Raw genomic sequence first — 27,910 nt, 5'->3', positions numbered from 1 at the left:
ACCGCCAAACTGGTTTTTGATCCTGAAGAGGTAAAGTTTAAATGTAGGCCTTTAAATGGGCATGGTCATAGATACTTGTCTGTCACATATCAGTGTTCAGACCCCAACCGATCATGAAAACGAGCAGAGAGTAGGTTTCAGACACAGAAAGGGTTGCATGGCTGCCAGCTTCTTTCCCCTGCTCTCTCTCATAATCAGTCGGAGTCTGAGTGTTCAAGGACATGTCAAAAGTTTTTTTTCCTTTGGCAGGTGTGCTTATCCAAAGGATAGGGGATAATATGTCTGATCGCGGGTGTCTTGCCGCTGGGGACCCCCGGGATCTCTGGGCTGGCAACAGTGGCATCCGGAACAAGGAAGCTTGGAGCTTCCCTGTTCGTGACGCCAAACCCCCTCCGTCATGCCTCCTCCCATAGCCATGAATGGAGAAGGCGTGGCGGATGTAGTCACCAGTCACCCGGCACAGAATTGAGTTTGCTTCGTGCATAGATGACTAGGGTGCCTCACTGGAGATCGCAGGGGTCCCCAGTGGCGGGACCCCTACGATCAGACATCTTATGCCCTATCCTTTGGATAGGGGATAAGATGTTTTTCGGCAAATTACCCCTTTAAAGCAGTTTCGACACTATGAACACTTCCTACTACCCACAGGATAGGGGATAAGTGTACGATTGCTAGGGGTCTGAGCACTGGGACCCTCCGCAATCTCCAGAACAAAGATGTCCTGAATTTCACATCTGAATGGAGTGGAAAATGGAGCCACTTTTACATTCATAGTCTAGGGCAGTGCCAAATATAGCTGAGTACTGTACTCCACTAACTTCAGCACTCAAATAGATGAATAGCGCTGTGCACCGCCATTCCATTCAGACGGGAGCTTCATGAGTCCTGTTCTCAAGATTGTGCTCCAGTGAGTATTACTTCTTTAGTTATTCGCCATTGTCACCAGTTTTTAAAAAGCTTTCACAAGGATGGAAAAACCCTTTAAACTATTTGATTCTAGCACATACCTGTTGTGGACTGTCTTGTATATCAGAGAAATAGGATTTAAGCTTGCTTGCTATTTTTTCTTCTGCCGGCTCAATTATCCTTTCATATTGAGAAACTGCAGCTCTCCATAAAGGCTGTAGGACAATGACATTCCTATGAGTATCATTGGTGACGGTGTATTAGCCTTCAGACTCTGCCATAGTAGGAGACATCTTACCTCTGTATATGGGTTGTAGTGCACAGGGTTCAATCCAGCAAAAGGTTCAAACAACTTTCTAGATCGCTGGGCATGATCATCACCAGAGGGCAGAAAGTAAGCCAACTTCTCATGCATCATCCTTATAGTGAACACCTACAGAAGTCACAATACACCTTATAATGGTGACGCAATAAATACACAATGTCAAAGCCAAACATCCAAAGACATCAACGTTATTATAAAGATTAGATTCTGTCTACTCTATATGGTTTTATGCACAGTGTTGGTTTATGTAGCTGCTGTATATTTAACAAAACAGAACTGGATCTTAAAAGGGGTACTCTGCTGCAAAACATCTTATCCATTATCCAAAGGATAGAGGATGAGATGTCTGATCGCGGGGTCCCTGCGGATAGAGGATAAGTTGTATTAGGCTGCAGTTCTCCTTTAAACAAAAATAAACATGAACATATGTGGTATTGCCACGTGCGCAAATGTCAAAATAAACCGCACAGTAAATGGAGTGTATGTAAAAAAATAATAATAATAATAAAAAATACCATAGCCCAGAATTGCTTATTTTGGTCACTTTATATACCATAAAAAAAAAAGCAATCAGAGTCCCATCAAAACAAAAATGGTACCAATACTACAGATGGGGGCGCAAAAAAATTCCCTCATACAGCCCATACACGGAAAATTAAAAAAAGTTATTGGGGTCAGAAGAGGACAATTTTAAACAAACTAGTTTTAGTACAAAAAAGGAGAATTTTGTTTACTTACCGTAAAATCTCTTTCTCGAAGGATCCATTGGGGACACAGACCCTGGGTGTATGCTGCTGTCTCTAGGAGGTGTGACACTATGGTAATAAAAAAAAGTCAGCTCCTCTCAGCAGGATATACCCGCCTTCAGGCTCTGAGCTAGTAAGTTTAAGTTCCAGAGCAATAGGAGGAGACCAACAGGTCAAAGAAAACCCAAAACTGTCCGAGAACCAGAAGAAAAAATACAACTGAACACACCCTCGGACAGAGAACCAAAGGAAAATCCCAAAAAGGGCGGGAGCTGTGTCCCCCAATGGATCCTTCAAGTAAGAGATTTTACGGTAAGTAAACAAAATCTCCTTTTCTCTATCAGCTCCATTGGGGGACACAGACTGTGGGACGTACCAAAGCCGTCCCTTGGGTGGGCAGATAAGTAATCAGGCGGACGGCCGATCCACTGCCACCTGCAACACTTTACGACCCAGACTAGCATCAGCCGATGCGAAAGTATGAACTCGGTAAAACCTCGAGAAAGTGTGCAAGGACGACCAGGTAGCCGCCTTGCAAATCTGCAAGGGCGAGGCTCTATTCTGGAGAGCCCAGGATGCCCTAACAGAACGGGTAGAATGAGCCACAACTCTGAAAGGAGGAGTCTTCCCCTTACAGCGATAGGCTTCCGAAATAGCGGACCGAATCCACCGGGAAATGGTGGCCTTGGAAGCAGGTTGTCCCTTGCGACGACCTTCCGTAAGGACGAAAAAGGAATCACACTGGCGAAGCGTAGAAGTGATGGAGAGACAGACCGAACAGCCCGAACTACATCCAGCTTGTGGAGTAAGCGCTCCTTAGGATGAGAAGGAGCAGGACAAAAGGACGGGAGGACAATGTCCTCATTGAGATGAAAGGCCGAGACCACCTTAGGTCAAAAGGAAGGATATGGCCGGAAAACGACCTTGTCCTGGTGGATCACCAGAAATGAAGAATGGCAGGAAAGAGCTGCCAGTTCAGACACCCTCTGGATGGAGGTGATAGCAACAAGAAACGCCACTTTCCAACAAAGGAGGCGGAGAGACACCTCTCTAAGGGGCTCAAAGAGTGCACCCTGGAGGGCACTCAGAACCAAATTTAAGTCCCAAGGGGGAGAGGGGGAGCGATAAGGAGGAACAGCGTGCGCCACTCCTTGCAGGAAGGTCCGGATATGAGAATTAGAAGCCAGAGGCTGCTGGGAAAGAACAGCAAGGGCCGAAACCTGACCTTTAAGGGAACTGAAAGACAACCCCAGTTCCAACCACGACTGCAAAAAGGAGAGAAGACGGGGAAACGAGAAGGTTACCGGGGAGAAGTCCTGAGCTTCACACCAACGAAAATAAGACCGCCAAGTACGGTGGTAAATTCTTGCGCAGGAGGGCTTACGAGCCTTGAGCATGGTGTGAATGACTTGGGAAGAGATCCCGCGGGCCCTCAAAACCGCGGTCTCAACCGCCACGCCGTCAAATGCAGCGACTGTAAATTGGGGTGGCAAAGAGGACCCTGGGAGAGTAGGTTCGGGCAGAGCGGAAGGCACAGAGGAGCGTCGTCCAGGAGCCTGACTACGTTGGCGTACCACGACCTTCGGGGCCAATCTGGAGCTTCCAGAATGGCGGGGACGTCCTCCGCCTTGAGCTTCCTCAGCAAGGAAGAGCTGAAGAGGAGGGAACAGATAGGGTAGGGCAAACCCCGCCCAAGGAATCACTAGGGCGTCCACGGCCAGAGCCTGAGGGTCCCGGGACTTGGACACAAACGGAAGGATCTTCCGATTGTGCCGGGACGCAAAGAGGTCCATGTCCGGAATGCCCCAGAGGTTGCAGAGCTGCGCGAAGACCTCCGGATGAAGAGACCACTCGCCGGGGTCGGGTGAGGACCGACTGAGGAAGTCCGCTTCCCAGTTGAGCACTCCCGGAATGTGAATCGCCGAAATGGCCGGAACCTTGCTTTACGCCCAGGTGAGAATCTTGGCCACCTCGGCCATGACATTTATGTACGCCACGGCCATGGCGTTGTCCGACTGAACGCGGACAGGACGGGACTGAAGAAGGGACTCCCAATGAAGAAGACAAAGAAGAATCGCCCGTAATTCCAATATGTTTATCGGAAGAAGGGTCTCCTGGGGAGACCAGAGTCCCTGAACCGTCCAATCCCTGAATACGCCGCCCCAGCCCGACAGGCTGGCATCCATTGTAACAACCTGCCAGTGAAGGGGAAGAAACGACCGCCCTTGGAGAAGAAGGGGGGAGCGGAGCCACCAAGCAGAGACTGACGGACCCTGCGAGGGAGAACAATCTGACGATCGAGGGACAGAGGAGGCCTGTTCCATCGAGAGAGAATCGCCAGTTGAAGGGGGCAGTAATGAAACTTGGCAAAGGGTACGGCCTCCATAGTTGCCACCATCTGACCCAGGACTTCCATACAAGTATGGATGGAGACTGATACCTGGGTCCGAAGGGAGCAGATCCCCGACCGGAGCGCCAGACGTTAGTCCGGCGGAAGACAAATTCGGGCAGGGGCCGTGTCGAATTGAAGTCCCAGAAAGGTTAGAGACTGGGTAGGACGGAAAACTGACTTGTCCCAGGTGACCATCCACCCGAAGAGAGTCAGAGTGTGGAGAGTGACGTCCAGATTCTCCAGAGTCTGGGCTCTGGTTGGAGCCTTGAGGAGAAGGTCGTCCAGATAGGGAATCACGAGATTCCCCTCGACCGTAACAGGCCCATCACTGGCGCAAGGATCTTTGTAAAAACCCGAGGATACGTGGCTAGACCAAAGGGGAGGGCTACGAATTGAAAGTGCCCCTCCGGAAGCACAAAGTGGAGGTACCGATGATGGCCCGGAAATATTGGCACATGGAGGTAGGCATCCTTGATGTCCACCGATGAAAAGACCTCTCCTTGTTCCAGGGTCGCCACCACCGAATGGAGAGATTCCATTCTGAAGTGGCGGATGAGAAGGTGACGGTTGAGACTCTTGAGGTCTAGGATTGGTCGCACAGAACCGTCCTTCTTGGGGACCACAAAAAGATTTGAATAGAAACCCTGAAAACGTTCCGCTGGAGGAACGGGGACGATAACCCCCTGGAGAAGCAGAGACTGGAGTGCCGCTCAAAATTGCTTCGCCAGGAGGAGGAGACCAGGGGGCCTGGGATCGAAAAAAGCGATCCCTCGGAAGGGAGGCGAATTCGATCCGGTAACCGTTGGACACCACGTCCCTGACCCAAGAGTCCTGAATGTGTGAGGTCCAGATGTCTCGGAAAAACAAGAGACGACCTCCCACCCGAAAAGAAACCGCGGGTGGGGGCCTCACTTCATGCAGAAGTGGGTTTGCGGTTGCCCAATTTGGGCGCAAAACGGCCGGACCGGTTGGAGTCCGACTTCCAGGACGGGCATGCCCAGAACAAGGGAGCCTTCTTGTCCCTCGAGGGCACCTGCCCGGACCCTTTACTGGGGCCAGAGGTCCGAAAGGAAAAAGGACTTCCTTTGGGAAGTAGGGCGAGCCTTATTTTGAGGTAACAAGGAACTCTTACCTCCCGTTGCCTCAGAGATAATCTCATCAAGGCGTTTGCCAAAAAGACGAACATCCGTAAAGGGTAGCCCAGTGAGAGACCTTTTAGAAGCGGCATCCGCATTCCAAGCTTTAAGCCACATAGAGCGGCGGAGAGCCGCTAGGTGACCCACAGCAAAGGCAGAACAACGGGCTGACTGCATGGAAGCTGTGCACAGAAAGTCCCCAGCTTTAGCGCATTGGAGAGCCAGAGCAGATAGATCCTCTGGGGGGGGGATCCCTCCAAGATATCCTGATGGAGCTTTTGGCACCACTCCGACAGGGCCTTGGACACTCATGTCGAGGCGATGATAGGAAGAAGAGAAGAGCCAGTTGCTTCAGAAGCAAACTTCGCTAAAGATTCTACCTTCTTGTCCGTGGGATCCTTGATGGCAGCGGCATCTGCCAGAGGCAGTGTAGTCGCCTTAGAGATCTGGGAGATTGGTGGATCCACTGAGGGAGGGGAAACCACCTTAGCTACAAAGTCCATGTCAAATGGATAACGTTCTTGAATTGCCTTGACTCCCGGGAATCTCTTGTCTGGATATTTCCATGCGGATTCCAGAATGTCGTCAAAGTCAGCGTGAGAGCTGAACCTTTGAGGTGCTGGCTTAGCACGATGAAAGGATACTCCTGGATTGACATCCAAAGATCCTGGGTCCTCCAAGTGAAAGGGGTCTCTTATGGCTTTCACCAATGAGTTCACTGTTGCAATTGAGTCTGAGCGGTCCTCTGAGTCAGATGCCGGCTCGGAAGCCTCGTCCACCAGTTCACCAGGGGAATGTGAATGAGTAGAGGCAGTCCTGGAGGGGGGCAAACCAGACCGGGTACGCGGCTCTGGCGTGGCAAAGTGGCGACTCCGAGAACTTCTTCTGGAGCAGCGACGTTTGTGCCCAGATGATGGGGGGGGGGGACCTGCAAGGGGAACGCTCACGTCTATCTGAAGACTCAATGGAAGAGTCAGACGAGGCACCCCTAGCACGCTTGTGAAAGCATGAAGTATGAGGAGACAAGGAGCGGGCCCTCTCAGAGGTCCTGCGCAGGGAAGACCCCTTCAAGGCGGACACCACTTCCCGGGAGGCCTCAGCCACCGAACGGGAGACTTGGGTCAAGTCAGCCATATACTGGGTCAGGGAAGAAACCCAGGCAGGAGGAGCGGCTGAACCCACCGGGCAGCAGTGGGGGAGCAGTGGAGCAGGCAGGGCAAGTGGGCTCAGCAGAGCCAGACATCTTGGTATTACAGTGCTTACAAATATAATAAGTCACTGAAGATCCAGGTTTCTGTTTAGAGGGAGGAACAGCCCTGGGTACGGACATAATGTGGGAAAAAGGAGACAGTCTGTGTCCCCTGTGAGCTGCAGTGAGGAGAACTCGCTCCGTGCAGCCAGAGAGACTGAACAGGCCAGCCAATAGGAAGGGAGGGGCGTGCCTCAAGCAAGGCACACAGTAACAGACCCCTTCACACTGAAAATCGCGCCCACGGCGCTGATTGGAGGCTGCTTCGCGCCTCTGAGAGCTCCCAGCCATGTGGGCGGAGCTACAGACCATCCAAGAAGAACTGTCATGGCGCCCGCTCCTTGTTTCGAGCGTCATGTCTAGCCGCATATGCGCTTGGGGGAATAGAGCGGGCGGCCTAATTGCCGGCAGACGGCCGGCGAAAGTGAAAGTGAGCCGGCGCTGAAGCGCCCGGCTCGTAGCAGCGCTGTGGCTTGTCAGCAGCGTATAAGGCACTGCCGGCAAAACGAAAGTAAGCCAGCGCTGAGAGCGCCCGGCCCGAAAACAGCGCCGCGGCTGACAGCCGCATATAAGGCGCTGAACGTAGCAGCGCCAAACACACATACAAGTAAAGTGCCCCCTAATACATGCCCCCTCAGGTGCCACTGCTCCCCCAGAATAAAGTGCAGCCCCTGTATAAGCCAGCCTCATAACCTGAAGGTGGGCCAAAAACAGGGGGTCTCCAGAGGTTGCGAGTCCATACCTATGGTGAAAAAGGGGTACTTACCTCAGTCAGAAGAATTTACCTAATGGAGTCTTCAGTGAAGTCTTCAGTCAGCTTTTTGTCCCTGCATCGCGCCTGGCTGATATGCGCGAGCGAGGCGAGCAGAGAAATAGGGGGACCTGGACCCATGAGGTACCAAGCCAGACGCTGACCGTTGGCGAGGGGGGGGGTGAACAGCGCATATACGCAATGTCTGTGCCCCCTTACTCGCAATGGGGAAACAGGGAACCGGAGTCCCTGAGCCCCCACCTGAAAACATAAAAGAAAAAGGAATTAAAAAAACTAACACGTCCCTATACTAGGAAAATAAAAAATCTGAAGACCTGGTCTGGATAATCCAGACCATGTCCACCTCCTTCAGACACTAAGCTTAAACTGACTAGCTCAGAGCCTGAAGGCGGGTATATCCTGCTGGGAGGAGCTAACTTTTTTTTTATTACCATAGTGTCACACCTCCTAGAGACAGCAGCATACACCCATGGTCCATGTCCCCCAATGGAGCCGATAGAGAAAGTTAAAAAATTTTTTAAAGAAGTATAAACAAAATGAAACCTATATCATTTGGGTATTGTTGTAATCGTATGGACATAATGCATAAAGATTATGTGTATTTTTACCAAAAACTGCCCCCAAAATTACAAAATGGCGGGATTTATTTATAAAAATGTTTTCCAATTTTGCTCCACAAATTTTTATTTTTTTTGCCGTAGATTTTTGTGCTGAAATGATTGACGTCATTACAAAGCAAAATTTGTGGCGTAAAAACAAGCCCTCATATACGTCTGTAGGTATAAAATTAAAAGTGTTATGATTTTTAGGTGAGGAGGGAAAAAAACGACGTTAAAAAATGAAAAATTCCTAAAGTCCTTAAAGGGGTTTTCCCTGCCAAAACTTTTTTTTATATATCAACTGGCTCCGGAAAGTTAAAGAGATTTGTAAATTACTTCGATTAAAAAATCTTAATCCTTGCAATAGTTATTAGCTTCTGAAGAGGAGTTGTTTTTTTCTGTCTAACTGCTTTCTGATGACTCATGTCCCGGGAGCTGTGCAGTTCCTATGGAGATATTTTCCCCCCCATCATGCACAGCTCCCGGGACGTGACATCATCATTGAGCAGTTAGACAGAAAACTTCAGAAGCTAATAACTATTGAAAGGATTACGTTTTTTTAATAGAAGCAATTTACAAATCTGTTTAAACTTTCCGGAGCCAGTTGATATACAAAAAAGTTTTTGCCTGGAATACCCCTTTAAGGAGTACTCCGCCCCTAGACATCTTATCCCCTATCCAAAGTATAGGGGATAAGATGTCTGATCGCGGGGGTCCCACCGCTGGGGACCCCCACGATCTCTCCTGCAGCCCCCCGTTCCTCAGTGCCACAGAGCGAGGATGGCTCTGTGGCTGATGATGGGTGATACAGGGGACGGAGTATCATGAAGTCACGGCTCTGCCCCTTCGTGACGTCACGCACCACCCCCTCAATGCAAGTCTATGGGAGGGGGTGTGAGAGTCTATTGGTGCTGCAGGAGAGATTGTGGGGGTCCCCAGCAGCAGGACCACTGCGATCAGACAACATATCCCCTATCCTTTGTATAGGGGATAAGATGTCTAGGGGCAGAGTACCCCTTTAAGGAATTAATAAGGCTGATCAGGAACACCACAGCTCAAAAACATCATTACTTTGTGAACATTACTAAATGACAGATGGAACTTTGTTCTAACATTATGAGGACTTGGCTGTCACAGATAAAAAACAGCAGACATGTAAACAGCCATCATATGGGATAACATATGAGCAATGACATAAACAAGTTTTACAGATCAGAATGGCTTCTACTGGAAAAAATAATTCCGATAGCTGCGGACTTCATGCAGTACATGCCCCTATTACACTGTAGCACTGATCACACCAGCTTGTACCTCTTGAAAACGTCTGCCAAGATTCTGAAGAGATTCTGGAGAGTATTTCTCATTTTTCCATAGGTGAGGAGTGTAACGTTTCCATAGCTGGCCGGTCAGATGTTCGCAGGCAGCTGTCCACTGCTCACATACAGTAATACCTGCTCTAAGGTTCTCCTTCACTGCAGGGAACGGGTCCGTCCATAGGTTCATCTCACCAAGGCTCTTTTGAACACAGCGCCCCAGCGTGTTGCCTAGAAAACACAGGGTGGAGTCTGTATGTATATATATATATATATGGGTAGTCCGCCCCTAGACTTCTCATCCCCTATCCAAAAGGATAGTGGATAAGTTGTCAGATAGTGGGGGCCCCGTCACTGGGGACCCCCGGGATCTCGGCTGCAGCATCCCCGCGTCAGTACTGCACAGAGCAAGCTCGCAAGGCGTAATGATGGGCAATACAAGGGCCGGAGCATCGTGACGTCACGGCTCCGCCCCCCTGTGATGTCACAATCCGCCCCCTAAACACAAGTCTATTGGAGGGGGCGTGGTGGCCTTCACGCCCCCTCCCATAGACTTGTATTGAGGGGGCGGGCCATGACGTCACGAGCGCGGAGCCGTGACGTCACGATGCTCCGGCCCCTGTATTGCCCGTCATTAGGCACAGAGCGAGCTTGCTCTGTGCAGTAATGACAGCGGGGTGCTGCAGAGGAGATCCCGGGGGGTCCCCAGCGGCGGGACCCCCGCGATCTGACAACTTATCCACTATCCTTTGGATAGGGGATAAGATGTCTTGGGGCTGAGTACCCCTTTAAAAGTTATCCCCAATAACTTGCTGATCTGTGGGGGTCCAACTGCTGGGATCCAGACCGATAACAAGATATTGCAGTGTTTCCCAACCAGGGTGCCTCCAGCTGTTGCAAAACTACAACTTCCAGCATGCCTTAAGGTGTAGTTTTGAAACAGTTGGAGGCACCCTGGTTGGGAAACACTGAGCTGCAGCGCCCATGCTTGGCCACAGTGAAACTGCTCATAGAACACTAAAGAAAAGTGAAGGATTTGCTATGTGTACATTCCACATTCGCTGATATGACATATTGGAATAATATTGGAATGACCAACCTACCAATGATCTCCAGCAAATGCTTCATACGGTGCTCAGGATAAGGGTCGTGCTCCGTCTGCCTCCACACATCATCCACAGTTTCCCTTGTAGTTTCGACAAGTTCCACAATTTCAGCCAAAGGCAGAGAGTTGAGGCTGTTGTAATACTGTAAATGCACCAGAAATGTGACAGACGTGCAGACGATCATCATACAACATTACAAAATCAGCAGGGGAATCATGATTTCATATTGTAATAAAATCATATAAATAGCCACACATTACAGATAATTCTGGCATGAAATACTGTGTAATAGGATATGGGCACACAAAAGCCAGCAGAGAGAGTATTCCATTATAGAGAGGGGGCGACGCCATGACTCCCTGACCATACATAAATTATTATTATTATTACTTGCAGAGGTCAAAACTTTCCATTAAAGGGGTACTCCGGTGTAAAACATTTTTTATTTATTTTTTTTAAATCAACTGGTGCCAGAAAGTTATACAGATTTTTTAATTACTTCTATTTAAAAATCTTTACCCTTCCAGTATTTATTAGCAGCTGTATGCTACAGAGGAAATTATTTTCTTTTTGAATTTCTTTTTTGTCTTGTCCACAGTGCTTTCTGCTGACACCTGATGCCCGTATCAGGAACTGTCCAGAGTAGGAGAAAATCCCCATTGCAAACCTATGCTACTCTGGACAGAGGTGTCAGCAGAGAACAATGTGGACAAGACAAAAAAATTCAAAAGGAAAAGAATTTCCTCTGTGTCATACAGCTGCTAAAAAGTACTGGAAGGGTAATGATTTTTTAATAGAAGTCATTTACAAATCTGTTTAACTTTCTGGCACCAGTTGATTTAAAAAAAAAAAAAAAAAAAAAAAAAAAAGTTTTCCACCAGAGTACCCCTTTAATGTTATTGTACAGCACCTGAAAGGTGTTATGTCATCACAGGGTCAAAAGCATGATCACCTGCCCCGAACACCAGCAGCTGGCGTTATGATGGGTCACTGCTCCCTCTGATGTTTTCACCCTCCAGGAATTGCCTGCTCAGCCAATCACAGGCTGAGGGAGCATTTCCTGCAGTATCCATAAGTCACAGGAAGCAGATAGAAGCAGGATCGGGAACCGTCTTGGATCAGGGAAGGTGAGTATGCAGGAAGCTGAGCTCATTTTAAAAGGGATTCTCCGCCCATAAACATCTTATCCCCTATGCAAAGGATAGGGGATAAGATGTCTGATGGCGGGGGTCCCACCACTGGGGGCCTCCGCAATCTCGGCTGTGGCACCGCAGCGTCCAGTGCACAGAGCAAACTTCGCTCCATGCCGAATGATTGGCAACGCTGGGCTGAGGCTCGTGACGTCAAAGTCCCGGCCTGCTCGTGACGTCATGGCCATGCCCCTCAATGCCCGCCAAGCCCCCTCCCATAGACTTGCATTGAGGGGGCGTGGCTGTGACGTCACAAGCGGGGCACGGCCATGATGTCACGAGCCTCCGGCGCTGCACCCGACGCTCTAAACAAACGCTGGGTGCAGCAGGGAGATCGTGGGGGTCCCATCGCTGGGGATCCTGCCCCTTTGGATAGGGGATAAGATGTCTAGGGGCGAAGTACCCCTTTAAAGCTAGTAAGTAATGGCTGACATCAGTAGCCGGGACTCCTCACTAATAATGAACATCAGTAATCATGTTGATGTCCGGCATTAACCGTTTAGATGCCAGAATCAAAGTAAACCACAGGCAGTTCTTCAGCTAACATGACAGCCTCTATGTCGTCCACTCATCACTCTGCTGCTTCAGCCGGCTGGAGAAGCAGAGCGTCGATAACACTGATCAGTGTTGTGCTATGGCATAATATTGAACAGTCTTTGCAATCGAAAGATTACATGTAATTGTCCCCTTTGGCGACTAAAAAAAACTGTAGAAAAAAAATAATGGAAAAATTATCAATAAATAACAATAAGCCCCTCCCCTGATAAAAGTTTATAACATCCCCCATTTCCCCATTTTCAAAAAATAAATTCAAAATAATATTAACAAACACAAACATATCTGGAATGACCACAAGCTGAAATGTCCGAACCATTAAAAAATAACTTTAATAAATCTTTATTTTCACCTTATTTTTAACAAATAAAGTATTAAAATAAAACAAAACCTATATAAATTGGTTATCATTGTAATCATATTGACCTATAGAATAAAGAGAACATTTTAACCGTAAAGTGCACTGTGACTCTCCCAATATGTGGCCATACTCTTTGGTTGGAGTCACATGTTTTTGTAGAAGAGCGCTCTGCTCTGCCTCCCAGGCTTATATCTCCAGTATGTAAGCCAGATGTAACATGATTCTACAGTGCTTGTTCACCTACTTGATATTGAACCTACTGTAAGAGAAAGGATAGTGATAACCTTAAAGTGTCATTTCAGGTAACTTTTCAGGATATGCTGTCATATGTGTGCACATAAGCTGTAGCACTATATCTGGCCAGAATGTAACTTGTACATGGCATTTTTCACCAGTTTTCACCATTTCTTTGCAGGTATGTCTAGTTTTATGTTCTCTAAACTGTGGGTGTAGATTAGCTGCTATGATGTCTCCAATACACTGCACACACGACCTCCGAGAAGCAGCATGGAGAACAGAATAGAGCAATACCTTAGCAGTGTGTGCTGTGAATCCAGTACTGGGGAGAGATCTACTACTCATAGTAAGCTGGTGTACCTACTGTCAGCTTCTGGCTCTCTCCAGACAATCCAAGCTCTACTCCCTCTTCCCACAATCTCTCTCTATAGTATCACCTGATCCATGTGAGCTGCTAATGACTCTTCTAGACACAAGAAGGGGTTAAAGGGGTACTCACGTGGAAAACTTTTTTTTTTTTTTTTTTAAATCAACTGGTGCCAGAAAGTTAAACAGATTAGTAAATTACTTCTATTAAAAAATCGTTATGTTTCCAGTACTTATTAGCTGCTATATACTACAGAGAAAGTTCTTTTCTTTTTTTTTTTTTTTTTTTTTTCTGTCCATGGTGCTCTCTGCTGACTCCTCTGTCCGTATCAGGAACTGTCCAGAACAGGGGCAAATCCCCATATCAAACCTATGCCGTTCTGGACAGTTCCTGATACAGACAGAGATGTCAGCAGAGAGCACTGAGGACAGAAAAAAAAAAAAGAAATCCAAAAAACAAAAGAACTTAACCTGTTGGGGACGAAGGGCGTATGCATACGCCCTTGCGTCCTGGTACTTAAGGACGAAGGGCGTATCCATACGCCCGTGGGAATTTCGGCCCCCGCCGCGCGCCGGGCGGGGACCGGGCCGGGGTGACTGCTGATATCTATCAGCAGGCACCCCGTGCAAATGCCCAGGGGGGTCATTAGACCCCCCCCATGTCGGCGATCGGCGCAAATCGCAAGTGAATTCACACTTGCGATTTGCGCCGATTCCGGGTCATTACGGGTCTATGGTGACCCGGTGACCCGGAATAGAAGGGGGATCGCGGGTGTCTAAGACACCCACGATCCCCCTAAAGCGATAGGAGTGAGGTGGCAGAGTTGCCACCCCTCCTATCTCTGCTATTGGTGGTCTAGACGCGACCACCAATAGCAGATCTGGGGCGGAGGGGTTTACTTTCGTTTTCCCCGTCCTGCCCTCCCACAATAGGCAGGGCAGAACGGGGAAAATGAAGAGGAGCGGCGCCGGAGTCCACTTACCCCTCCGGAGGCAGCGGAGCGACGGGGATCGGCGGCGGCGATGGAGATCTGCGGCGGCGTGCGGCAGAAGAGGACGGCTCCCGGATGCGGCGGAAGCCGGTGAGTAGTTGCATAGCAACATCTAGAGGGCTACAGTCTGAGACCACTATAGTGGTCTCTAGACTGTAGCCCTCCAGATGTTGCAAAACTACAACTCCCAGCATGCCCAGACAGCTGTTTGCTGTGTGGGCATGCTGGAATTTGTAGTTTTGCAACAGCTGGAGGTCTGCAGTTTAGAGACCACTGCACAGTGATCTCTATACTGCCCTCTAGATATTGCAAAACTACAACTCCCAGCATGCCCACACAGCTGTTTGCTGTCTGGGCATGCTGGGAGTTGTAGTTTTGCAACATCTGGAGGTCCACAGTTTGGAGATCACTGTTCAGTGGTCTCTAAATTGTAGCACTCCAGATGTTGCAAAACTACAAATTCCAGCATGCCCACACAGCAAACAGCTGTCTCGGCATGCTGGGAGTTGTAGTTGCGTACCTCCAGCTGTTGCATAACTACATCTCCCAGCATGCCCTTCTGTGATCAGACATGCTGGGAATTGTAGTTTTGCAACAGCTGGAGGCACACTGGTTGGAAAATACTGAGTTGGGTTCTGTTACCTAACTCAGTATTTTCCAACCAGTGTGCCTCCAGCTGTTTCAAAACTACAACTCCCAGCATGTACTGACAGACCGTGCATGCTGGGAGTTGTAGTTTTGCAACAGCTGGAGGCTCACTGGTTGGAAAATATTGAGATAGGTAACAGAACCTAACAGAAGGTTTTCCAACCAGTGTGCCTCCAGCTGTTTCAAAACTACAACTCCCAGCATGTACTGACAGACCGTGCATGCTGGGAGTTGTAGTTTTGAAACAGCTGGAGGTTTGCCCCCCCCCCCCCCCCCCCATGTGAACGTACAGGGTACATTCACACGGGCGGGTTTACAGCAAGTTTCCTGCTTCAAGTATGATCTGCGGCAAATTTTTCGCCGCAGCGCAAATTCCTAGCGGGAAACTCACCGTAACCCGCCAGTGTGAATGTACCCTAAAAACACTATACTACAATAACACCTAATAAAGAGTAAAACACTACACTACACTACACTACCACCTAATAAAGAGTAAAACACTACATATACACCCCCTTACACTGTCCCCCCCCAATAAAAATAAAAAACGTATTGTACAGCAGTGTTTCCAAAACGGGGCCTCCAGCTGTTGCAAAACAACAACTCCCAGCATTTCCGGACAGCCACTGATTGTCCAGGCATGCTGGGAGTTTAGCAACAGCTGGAGGCACCCTGTTTGGGAATCACTGGCGTAGAATACCCCTATGTCCACCCCTGTGCAATCCCTAATTTAGTCCTCAAATGCGCATGTGCTCTCTCACTTTGGAGCCCTGTCGTATTTCAAGGAAACAGTTTAGGGCCACATATGGGGTATTTCCGTACTCGGGAGAAATTGCACTACAAATTTTGGGGGGCTTTTTCTCCTTTTACCCCTTATGAAAAGGAAAAGTTGGGGTCTACACCAGCCTGTTAGTGTAAAAAAAAAACATTTTTTACACTAACATGCTGGTGTTGCCCTTTACTTTTTATTTTCACAAGAGGTAAAAGGAAAAAAAGACCCCCAAAATTTGTAACGCAATTTCTGCTGAGTACGGAAATACCCCATATGTGGGCGTAAAATGCTCTGCGGGTGCACAACAAGGCTCAGGAGTGAGAGCGCACTATGTACATTTGAGGCCGAAATTGGTGATTTGCACAGGGGTGGCTGATTTTACAGCGGTTCTGACATAAATGCAAAATAATAAATACCCACATGTGACCCCATTTTGGAAACTACACCCCTCACGGAATGTAATAAGGGGTACAGTGAGCATTTACACCCCACAGGGGTCTGACAGATTTTTGGAACAGTGGTCTGTGAAAATGAAAAATTTAATTTTTTTGTTTGCACAGCCCACTGTTCCAAAGATCTGTCAAACGCCAGTGGGGTGTAAATGCTCACTGCACCCCTTATTACATTCCGTGAAGGGTGTAGTTTCCAAAATGGGGTCACATGTGGGGGGGTTCACTGTTCTGGCACCACGGGGGGCTTTGTAAATGCACATGGCCCCCGACTTCCATTCCAAACAAATTATCTCTCTAAAAGCTCAATGGTGCTCCTCCTCTTCTGAGCATTGTAGTTCGCTCGCAGTGCACTTGACGTACACATATGGGGTATTTCCATACTCAGAAGAAATGGGGTTACAAATTTTGGGGGGCATTTTCTCCTATTACCCTTTGTAAAAAAGTAAAATTTGGGGGAAAACCAGCATTTTAGTGGAAAAATATTTTTTTTTCATTTACACATCCGACTTTAACAAAAAGTTGTCAAACACCTGTGGGGTGTTAAGGCTCACCGTACCCCTTGTTACGTTCCTTGAGGGGTGTCGTTTCCATAAGAGTGTGCAATGTTTTTTTTTTTTTTGCTGTTCTGGCACCATAGGGGCTTCCTAAATGGGACATGCCCCCCAAAAACCATTTCAGAAAAACTCACTCTCCTAAATCCCATTGTCGCTCCTTCCCTTCTGAGCCCTCTACTGCGCCCGCCGAACACTTGACATACACATATGAGGTATTTTCTTACTCGAGAGAAATTGGGTTACAAATTTTGAGAGGATTTTTTTCCTTTTACCCCTTGTAAAAATTCAAAAACTGGGTCTACAAGAACATGCCAGTGTAAAAAATGAAGATTTTGAATTTTCTCCTTCACTTTGCTGCTATTCCTGTGAAACACCTAAAGGGTTAACACACTTACTGATTGTCATTTTGAATACTTTGAGGGGTGCAGTTTTTATAATGGGGTCATTTATCGGGTATTTCTAACCATTTCAAATCCACTTCAAACCTGAACTGGTCCCTGAAAAATTCCGATTTTGAAAATTTTGCGAAAAATTGGAAAATTGCTGCTGAACTTTGAAGCCCCCTGATGTCTTCCAAAAGTAAAAACTCGTCAATTTTATGATGCAAACATAAAGTAGACATATTCTATATGTGAATCAATATATAATTTATTTGGAATATCCATATTCCTTATAAGCAGAGAGCTTCAAAGTTAGAAAAATGCAAAATTTTCAAATTTTTTATGAAATTTTTGCATTTTTCACCTAGAAAGGATGCAAGTATCGCCGAAAATTTACCACTAACATAAAGTAGAATATGTCACGAAAAAACAATCTCGGAATCAAATTTATAACTAAAAGCATTCCAGAGTTATTAATGCTTAAAGTGACAGTGGTCAGATTTGCAAAAAATGCTCCCGTCCTTAGGGTCATAATGGGCTCCGTCCCCAAGGGGTTAATATACAGTACTGGAAGGATAAAGATTTTTTTATAGAAGTAATTTACAAATCTGTTTAACTTTCTGGCACCAGTTGATTTAAAAAAAAAAAAAAAAAAAAAAAAAAAAAAAAAAAAAAAAGAGGTTTTCCACGTGAGTACCCCTTTAAGGGTCTGTGCTCCTTCTTACAGACAGAATCTGCATGAATGCACAATTCCTGTAATATAAGCATTTCTTTATGATATTGGATCAGGATAGATCCTGGATAGAGTTTATAAAGACGCAAACAAATCTGAACTAGTCTTAAACAAGATTTTTAATTATTTTTTATTATAATTTTTTTTTTTTTTTTTTTTTTTTTTTTTTTTAAGAAATATAATTATTTGCCTTTTATTGATTTTTTTTTTTAAGAAATATAATGATTTGCCTTTTATAGGTTTTTTAAATCACTGAAGTCAACTAGAAAAGAACCAAAAAAAATGTATACAAACTGATCAGTTTACTAACATTACTGTGTGCATGGATGCAGGCTTGATGGTCTAATGCAGGGCAAATGTATATGTCCCCAGTGTTATAAAGAAGAATCTATACTCACTTTTTCAATAGTTTGAAACAAGCTCAAGAAATGAGCCGCTCTCTCTCGAACACCAGGTTTACTTCGGCTTTCAGCAATGTCAGTCCAGAACTGAAATTCATCAGAAGGAGTCAGAATTCCTGCAAAATAAAGTGACTGATTTTATGTGGACTGCTTCAGAATAATCATTAAAGGGGTACTCCACTGGCCAGGGTTCGGAACATGTTCCCAATGTTGGCCAGTGGCGTTCCCCTTTAAAGAAAAAAAATATATAATTTCCAATTGCTTCTTTTAATGTTTGTTTCTGTTCCCATCCGCATTATGCACATTCACCCAACAAACAGAAGGCACAATAGCTGTTATGTGTCCATTATAACCGAATAAGAGTGAAGTGACTATTTTTTTATTATAATATAAACAGCAAATATAGATTTAGGGTAGGGTCACACGTGTCGTATTTTGCTGCATATTTTCTGCAGCTGATTTTGTTACCCATTTATGTCACTGGGTAGAAAATATGCAGCAAAATACGGCACGTGTGACCCTACCCTTATGGTGGATTAAGAGCTGTATATTATTACTTACAAAATCACAACCTACCTTGCAAGTCATCTTCTCCTCCAGTCTTAGAGCCCCCCCTGCTGGCAGCAGTCCTCCGCAGCACACTGCCCAGACCAGCCTCTAAGTCACTAAGCAACGTTTGAAGTTTGGGATCAAACTCCTTACTCCATTTATCATCCTTAGTACAATCAGAAAATGGTAATAAGTAACAATACAATACATTCCATTAACTCTTCTATAATTGTTAGCAGAACGTTGAATTGTAAAACGTTCAATTTTGAGAACCCCAAATGGCCACTGACATTTGGGAAAACTTTTCATAGGACAGTACATGAAAAGTTATGACACTTTGTAATGTATTTTAAGGGGGGGGAATTACAGAGCCTCAATGTGACCTCCTGCTGTGATGGGTGGAATTTCCAGAGCAGCTCCGAGACCCAGTGATGCAGAGCAGACTCAGGGAGGAAGTTGAGTCATGAATAGGACACGCCCCCTCGAGAGCAGAGGATGTGAAGGCAAGTGAGCAGCAGAACAGAGGTATGACACGCCCCCTCGAGAGCAGAGGATGTGAAGGCAAGTGAGCAGCAGAACAGAGGTATTTTTTAGAGAAATACAGGTGTTAGACACATAAACATTATATGTGAATATTCAGGATTTAGTAATGACTAACATATGCATTTTTGGTGGAATATGGGACTTTTTTGTGGGGAAAAAAAGGGGTATTTAGGGATTGTCAAGTAAAGGGGAATTGAGATGGGACACATCTAACAAGATCAATGGGAGTAATAGGAAGCAAAACCTCACTACTCCACCCTTGGGGAGGAGCCCAAACTTTAGGGGAGGGTGGCCAAGGCCCCTTACATTGACAAAGGAGTGTGACTGAGGATCCTCCCATATAAAGGAATGAACAGCAAAGGATCCTCCCATCTATAGGAGGGAACAGCAGAGAATATACCATCTATAGGGAAGAATGACAAAGGATCCTCCAATCTATAGATGATAATTAGGTTCGGGATGAGTCTACTTGGCTTTCTGCTTTATTTCAGGATCCCATTAACTAAAGTGGTAAATCACAATCATTAGATTGTTTTCTTGCATTTTTTTTCTGTTATCATGCTATCACATGAAATACAAAAGGTAAAAGACCTGCCGGCTGCTAACCTTCAATAACAAAGGAGCAAATATCTGCCGGACCGCCTGGTACAGGGTATTGATAGGCGAGTCTAACATGGAGGAAACAAGGACATTCTCATGGAGGTTCTCCTCAGTGATGACTTCTGGACGGATTTTAAAAAACACAAGAGCCTTCTCCTTGGTATCACCAGGTTCAACCTGAAAGAACAGAAGCAGAAAAACATCAAATCATGGTTCACAGGAACACTAAACTTTCAGGGGGAACAGCAAAGGACCCCCCATCTATAAGGAAAAACAGCAGATGATTCCCCCCCCCCCCCCACATCTATAAGGAAGAACAGCAGAGGACCCCCCCCATCTATAAAAGGAAGAACAGCAGAGGACCCCCCCATCTATAAGGAAGAACAGCAGATGGACCCCCCCATCTATAAGGAAGAACAGCAGATGACCCCCCCATCTATAAGAAAGAACAGCAGATGACCCCCCATCTATAAGAAAGAACAGCAGATGACCCCCCATCTGTAAGAAAGAACAGCAGATGACCCCCATCTATAAGAACAGCAGATGACCCCCCATCTATAAGAACAGCAGATGACCCCCCATCTATAAGAAAGAACAGCAGATGACCCCCCATCTGTAAGAAAGAACAGCAGATGACCCCCCATCTATAAGAAAGAACAGCAGATGACCCCCCCCCCCCCCCATCTATAAGGAAGAACAGCAGAGGACCCCCCATCTATAAGGAAGAACAGCAGAAGACCCCCCCCCCCATCTATAAGGAAGAACAGCAGATGATCCCCCCCATCTATAAAAGGAAGAACAGCAGAGGACCCCCCATCTATAAAGGAAGAACAGCAGAGGACCCCCCATCTATAAGGAAGAACAGCAGAGGACCCCCCCATCTATAAGGAAGAACAGCAGATGACCCCCCCCCCCCCATCTATAAAGGAAGAACAGCAGAGGACCACCCATCTATAAGGAAGAACAGCAGATGACCCCCCCCCCCCCATCTATAAAGGAAGAACAGCAGGGGACCCCCCATCTATAAGAAAGAACAGCAGATGACCCCCCCATCTATAAGAAAGAACAGCAGATGACCCCCCATCTATAAAGGAAGAACAGCAGGGGACCCCCCATCTATAAGAAAGAACAGCAGATGACCCCCCCATCTATAAGGAAGAACAGCAGAGCCCCCCCCATCTATAAAGCAGCAACAACAGAGGCTCCACCCAGCTATAGAGGTGAACAGCAGAGGATGCCTACTACCATAATGAAGAGCAACATAGTACTCCCATCTATAGGGAAGAACAGTAGATGATGAGACCATCCATAACCCACCCATCTATACCTTGTATATCTTATACCTTATTAGGAGGGCAGTACCCAGGCCCCACACCCTGTATATCTAATTAGACAGCAAGACCCAGGCCCCACACCCTGTATATCTAATTAGACAGCAAGACCCAGGCCCCATACAATGTATAACTTATAACTTATTAAAGAGCAGCACACATGCCCTGCACCCTGTATATCTTATACCTTATTAGAGAGCAGCACCCGGGCACCGCACCCTGTATATCTTATACCTTATTAGAGAGCAGCACCCGGGCACCGCACCCTGTATATCTTATACCTTATTAGAGAGCAGCACCCGGGCACCGCACCCTGTATATCTTATTAGATAGTATCACCCGGGCCCCGCACCCTGTATATCTAATTAGACAGCAAGACCCAGGCCCCATACAATGTATAACTTATAACTTATTAAAGAGCAGCACACATGCCCTGCACCCTGTATATCTTATACCTTATTAGAGAGCAGCACTCGGGCCCCGCACCCTATATATCTTATACCTTATTAGAGAGCAGCACCCGGGCCCCGCACCCTGTATACCTTATTAGAGAGCAGCACCCGGGCCCCGCACCCTGTACATCTTCTACCTTATTAGAGAGCAGCACCCGGGCCCTGCACCCTGTACATCTTATACCTTATTAGAGAGCAGCACCCGCGCCCCGCACCCTGTATACCTTATTAGACAGCAGCACCCGGGCCCCGCACCCTGTATACCTTATTAGAGAGCAGCACCCGGGCCCCGCACCCTGTATACCTTATTAGAGAGCAGCACCCAGGTCCCGCACCCTGTATACCTTATTAGAGAGCAGAACCCGGGCCCCGCACCCTGTATATCTCATACCTTATTAGAGAGCGGCACCCGGGCCCCGCACCCTGTATACCTTATTAGAGAGCAGCACCCAGGTCCCGCACCCTGTATATCTTATTAGAGAGCAGCACCCAGGCACCGCACCCTATATATCTTATACCTTATTAGAGAGCAGCACCCGGGCCCCGCACCCTGTATACCTTATTAGAGAGCAGCACCCAGGCCCCGCACCCTGTATACCTTATTAGAGAGCAGCACCCGGGCCCCGCACCCTGTATACCTTATTAGAGAGCAGCACCCGGGCCCCGCACCCTGTATACCTTATTAGAGAGCAGCATCCGGGCCGGCACCCTGTATACCTTATTAGAGAGCAGCACCCGGGCCTCGCACCCTGTATATCTTATACCTTATTAGAGAGCAGCACCCGGGCCCCGCACCCTGTATACCTTATTAGAGAGCAGCACCCGGGCCCCGCACCCTATATACCTTATTAGAGAGCAGCACCCGGGCCCCGCACCCTGTATACCTTATTAGAGAGCAGCATCCGGGCCGGCACCCTGTATACCTTATTAGAGAGCAGCACCCGGGCCTCGCACCCTGTATACCTTATTAGAGAGCAGCACCCAGGCACCGCACCCTATATATCTTATACCTTATTAGAGAGCAGCACCCGGGCCCCGCACCCTGTATACCTTATTAGAGAGCAGCACCCGGGCCCCGCACCCTGTATACCTTATTAGAGAGCAGCACCCGGGCCCCGCACCCTGTATACCTTATTAGAGAGCAGCATCCGGGCCGGCACCCTGTATACCTTATTAGAGAGCAGCACCCGGGCCTCGCACCCTGTATATCTTATACCTTATTAGAGAGCAGCACCCAGGCCCCGCACCCTGTATACCTTATTAGAGAGCAGCACCCGGGCCCCGCACCCTGTATACCTTATTAGAGAGCAGCACCCGGGCCCCGCACCCTGTATACCTTATTAGAGAGCAGCACCCGGGCCCCGCACCCTGTATACCTTATTAGAGAGCAGCACCCGGGCCCCGCACCCTGTATACCTTATTAGAGAGCAGCACCCGGGCCCCGCACCCTGTATACCTTATTAGAGAGCAGCACCCGGGCCCCGCACCCTGTATACCTTATTAGAGAGCAGCACCCGGGCCCCGCACCCTGTATACCTTATTAGAGAGCAGCACCCGGGCCCCGCACCCTGTATACCTTATTAGAGAGCAGCACCCGGGCCCCGCACCCTGTATACCTTATTAGAGAGCAGCACCCGGGCCCCGCACCCTGTATACCTTATTAGAGAGCAGCACCCGGGCCCCGCACCCTGTATACCTTATTAGAGAGCAGCACCCGGGCCCCGCACCCTGTATACCTTATTAGAGAGCAGCACCCGGGCCCCGCACCCTGTATACCTTATTAGAGAGCAGCACCCGGGCCCCGCACCCTGTATACCTTATTAGAGAGCAGCACCCCGGCCCCGCACCCTGTATACCTTATTAGAGAGCAGCACCCCGGCCCCGCACCCTGTATACCTTATTAGAGAGCAGCACCCGGGCCTCGCACCCTGTATATCTTATACCTTATTAGAGAGCAGCACCCAGGCCCCGCACCCTGTATACCTTATTAGAGAGCAGCACCCGGGCCCCGCACCCTGTATACCTTATTAGAGAGCAGCACCCGGGCCCCGCACCCTGTATACCTTATTAGAGAGCAGCACCCGGGCCCCGCACCCTGTATACCTTATTAGAGAGCAGCACCCGGGCCCCGCACCCTGTATACCTTATTAGAGAGCAGCACCCGGGCCCCGCACCCTGTATACCTTATTAGAGAGCAGCACCCGGGCCCCGCACCCTGTATACCTTATTAGAGAGCAGCACCCGGGCCCCGCACCCTGTATACCTTATTAGAGAGCAGCACCCGGGCCCCGCACCCTGTATACCTTATTAGAGAGCAGCACCCGGGCCCCGCACCCTGTATACCTTATTAGAGAGCAGCACCCGGGCCCCGCACCCTGTATACCTTATTAGAGAGCAGCACCCGGGCCCCGCACCCTGTATACCTTATTAGAGAGCAGCACCCGGGCCCCGCACCCTGTATACCTTATTAGAGAGCAGCACCCGGGCCCCGCACCCTGTATACCTTATTAGAGAGCAGCACCCGGGCCCCGCACCCTGTATACCTTATTAGAGAGCAGCACCCGGGCCCCGCACCCTGTATACCTTATTAGAGAGCAGCACCCCGGCCCCGCACCCTGTATACCTTATTAGAGAGCAGCACCCGGGCCCCGGCTCTTCTCGCTGACAGGGTGAACTCGTTGCCATCATCCAGAAAGCGATGAACCTCCTTGCAGTCCCCCAGCTGCTCGCCGTCGGTCAGCCCGAAGTAGTTGTGCACGGTGCTGAGGATGAAGTCCTTCCTCCGGTCCCCTCCCGCCGGCATCTTCCCTCGCTCCACAGACAGCAGTCCTGACACTTCTAGGTGGCCGGAGGAGGTTGTTGAAGAGCCGCTACCATAGCAACAACTGCCTCCCCAAATATGGCGGCGACGTAAGGACGCGCTCGTGTACGTAGGGGAGACGCGCACAGAGCAGGTGAGGAATGTACGGCGCCCTCTGCAGGACACTGCGCAGGTTTACATCACTGTGGAGTCTTGTTGACGATTCTATTACTTCTTATATCTAAATAGAGAAAAGGACTAGTCCCTTAAAGGGGGTCTCCAACCTCTGTGCTACCACATGGGCCACTCAGGATGCAGCCAAAATCTCACCCTCCAAACTGTGGACCACCGGATATTGCAAAACTACAACTCCCAGCATGCCCGGACAGCCGTTGGCTGTCCGGGCATGCTGGGAGTTGTAGTTTTGCAACAGCTGGAGGACCACAGTTTGGAGACCATTGAACTATCATAAGGCTAATATTCTTTTTGTTATAAATTTTTTTGTTTTACGAATGATATGGTGCCATTATTTATTTCTATGCACAATACATTGGTGCAATATTTGAACTAAATGTTTCAGATTGGTTTCCATACACAAAACGGGGAGCCGTGACCCTAGTATATAGTCATTAGTATATAGCGGCAGTATATAGTGATCAGTATATTGCAGCAGTATATAGTGATCAGTATATTGCAGCAGTATATAGTGATCAGTATATAACAGCAGTATATAGTGATCAGTATATAGCAGCAGTATATAGTGATCAGTATATAACAGCAGTATATAGTGATCAGTATATAGCGGCAGTATATAGTGATCAGTATATAGCAGCAGTATATAGTGATCAGTATATTGCAGCAGTATATAGTAATCAGTATATAGCGGCAGTATATAGTGATCAGTATATAGCAGCAGTATATAGCAGCGGTATATAGTAATTTGTATATAGCGGCAGTATATAGTAATCAGTATATAGCAGCAGTATATAGTGATCAGTATATTGCAGCAGTATGTAGTGATCAGTATATTACAGCAGTATATAGTAATCAGTATATAGCAGCAGTATATAGTGATCAGTATATAACAGCAGTATATAGTGATCAGTATATTGCAGCAGTATATAGTGATCAGTATATAACAGCAGTATATAGTGATCAGTATATTGCAGCAGTATATAGTGATCAGTATATAGCAGCAGTATATAGTGATCAGTATATAGCAGCAGTATATAGTGATCAGTATATAGCAGCAGTATATAGTGATCAGTATATAGCAGCAGTATATAGAGATCAGTATAAAGCAGCAGTATATAGTTATCTATATATATATTAGCAGTATAAAGTGGTCAGTATATAGCAGCAATATATAGTGATCTGTATGTAGCAGCAATATATACTGATCAGTATATAGCAGCAGTATATAGTGATCAGTATATAGAGGCAGTATATAGTGATCAGTATATAGCAGCAGTATTTAGTGATCAATATATAGCAGTAATATATGATGAACAGTATATAGCAGCAGTATATAGTAACCAGTATATATAGCAGCAGTAAATAGTCATCAGTATATTGCGGCAGTATATAGTGAACAGTATATGGCAGCTGTATAAAGGGAGCAGTATATAGTGATCTGTATATAGGAGCAGTATATAGTGATCAGTATATAGCAGCAGTAAATAGTGATTAGTATATTGTGGGATTATATAGTGATCAGTATATAGCGGCAGTATATAGTGATCAGTATATAGCAGCAGTATATAGAGATCAGTATGTAGCAGCAGTATATAGTGATTAGTATATTGTGGTATTATAAAGTGAACAGTATATAGCAGCTGTATATAGTGATCAGTATATTGCAGCATCCAAAAATATATGGAGACATTTATGTCTACAGTGAAAAGCAGGGAAATGATGCCGCCATATGATGTACATTTACACAATACCTAATGCCAGAATGCAGAACCGAAGAGTAACAAGAGAAAAAATGTTGCTACTCCATTGGCGCTCCCATATAGGATCCGAAGTCATGCGCGTTCACTATCAAATAGCTTTATTGATACAAGTATTAAATAAACAAACAAAATCAAAGTATAAAAGCAGCAAACATTTAAAACAGCAAGACGCGTTTTGGGAGGGTGATCTCCCTTCTCAATTGCAAATAAAATAGTGATCACTATATAGAGAATAGAGATCGCTATTTTATTTGCAATTGAGAAAGGGAGATCACCCTCCCAAAACGCGTCTTGCTGTTTTAAATGTTTGTTGCCTTTATACTTTGATTTTGTTTGTTTATTTAATACTTGAATCAATAAACCTATTTGATAGTGATCACGCATGACTTCGGATCCTATATGGGAGCGCCAATGGAGTAGCAACATTTTTCTTCTTCCTACTCTTCTATAAACCTACAAGTCCTGGCCAGGACACCGTCCTACCTACTGCCGGCTTGCATACCCCTGAACGCCGATCCTACGACACCCTCATAGAGGGCCCCTACAAAGATATACCAAGGCTACACGAGGCGCCTCCATCCCCTTCTTACATTTTCTTCAGAATGCAGAACCGGGCAGGAGCAATTCAGCCTTGGCATTTATGGGCCCCCAAATTGCACTGGCTGTGTGGTGAATAGTGTTGAGCAGCATAGGCCATATTCGAATTCGCGAATATTCGCGAATATATGGACAAATATTCGCCCTATATTCGCGAATATTCGCATATTCGCAATACCCTCGATTTATTTTCGCATGCGCGAAAATCGCGTATGCGAACATTTGCATAAACATTACACAAACGAAAATTCGCATATGCGAAAATTAGCATATGCTAATATTCGCATGTGCGAAAATTCGCATGACAGTTTCACACAGTACTATTAGAGCCTTCTTTACACCAAACAAGCTGGAAGGAGAGAGGGATGATCACTGTGATGTGTACTGTGAAAAAAATAAATAAAAAAAAACACGAATATTCGTAATTACGAACATATAGTGCTATATTCGCGAATTCGCGAATATGCGATATTCGCGAATAAAATTCGCTTTGCGAATATTCGCGAGCAACACTAGTGGTGAATGGGAAATATGTTTGTGGGACAGTAGAAAATGTCTGATGGAGCTGGATATAACATTTACCGAACACAAACTGCTCTAAGCTGCACCCAGATCTGTTGACGGAAACAGAGAGACTCCATGTGGAATGGAAATTTCCCGCTCTTTAAAGGGGTACTCCAGTGGAAAATATATTTTTTTTAAATCAACTGGTGCCAGAAAGTTAAACAGATTTGTAAATTACTTCTATTAAAAAAATCTTTACCCTTCCAGTACTTATTAGCAGCTGTATGCTACAGATGAAATTCTTTTTTTTTTTTATTGCTTTTTTGTCTTGTCCACAGTGCTCTCTGCTGACACCTCTGTCCATGTCAGGAACTGTCCAGAGCAGGAGAAAATC

General features: G+C 46.9%; 2 protein-coding genes across 4 annotated transcripts in view; one reads left to right on the top strand and one right to left on the bottom strand.

Annotated features, from left to right (window-relative positions):
- Positions 1-24,589, bottom strand: part of DYNC2H1 (dynein cytoplasmic 2 heavy chain 1) — a gene marked incomplete in the record, with an annotated part of 465,550 nt that extends 440,961 nt beyond the window's left edge. The window contains 8 exon segments of the mRNA XM_056561585.1: positions 1,008-1,121; positions 1,205-1,339; positions 9,437-9,669; positions 10,542-10,686; positions 18,183-18,301; positions 18,762-18,900; positions 19,884-20,054; positions 24,284-24,589. Coding sequence (XP_056417560.1) covers positions 1,008-1,121; positions 1,205-1,339; positions 9,437-9,669; positions 10,542-10,686; positions 18,183-18,301; positions 18,762-18,900; positions 19,884-20,054; positions 24,284-24,463 — 1,236 coding nt within the window.
- Positions 24,476-27,910, top strand: part of DCUN1D5 (defective in cullin neddylation 1 domain containing 5) — a gene marked incomplete at its 3' end in the record, with an annotated part of 41,730 nt that continues 38,295 nt past the window's right edge. The window contains 1 exon segment of one of the 3 annotated variants that reach the window (XM_056561588.1): positions 24,476-24,614. 3 annotated transcript variants of the gene reach the window in all.

This window comes from Hyla sarda, chromosome 2, assembly GCF_029499605.1.
Source record: "Hyla sarda isolate aHylSar1 chromosome 2, aHylSar1.hap1, whole genome shotgun sequence".
NCBI classification, from domain to species: domain Eukaryota; kingdom Metazoa; phylum Chordata; class Amphibia; order Anura; family Hylidae; genus Hyla; species Hyla sarda.
Note: the sequence above shows the minus strand (reverse complement) of the source record. Positions and strands in the feature narration are given on the sequence as shown.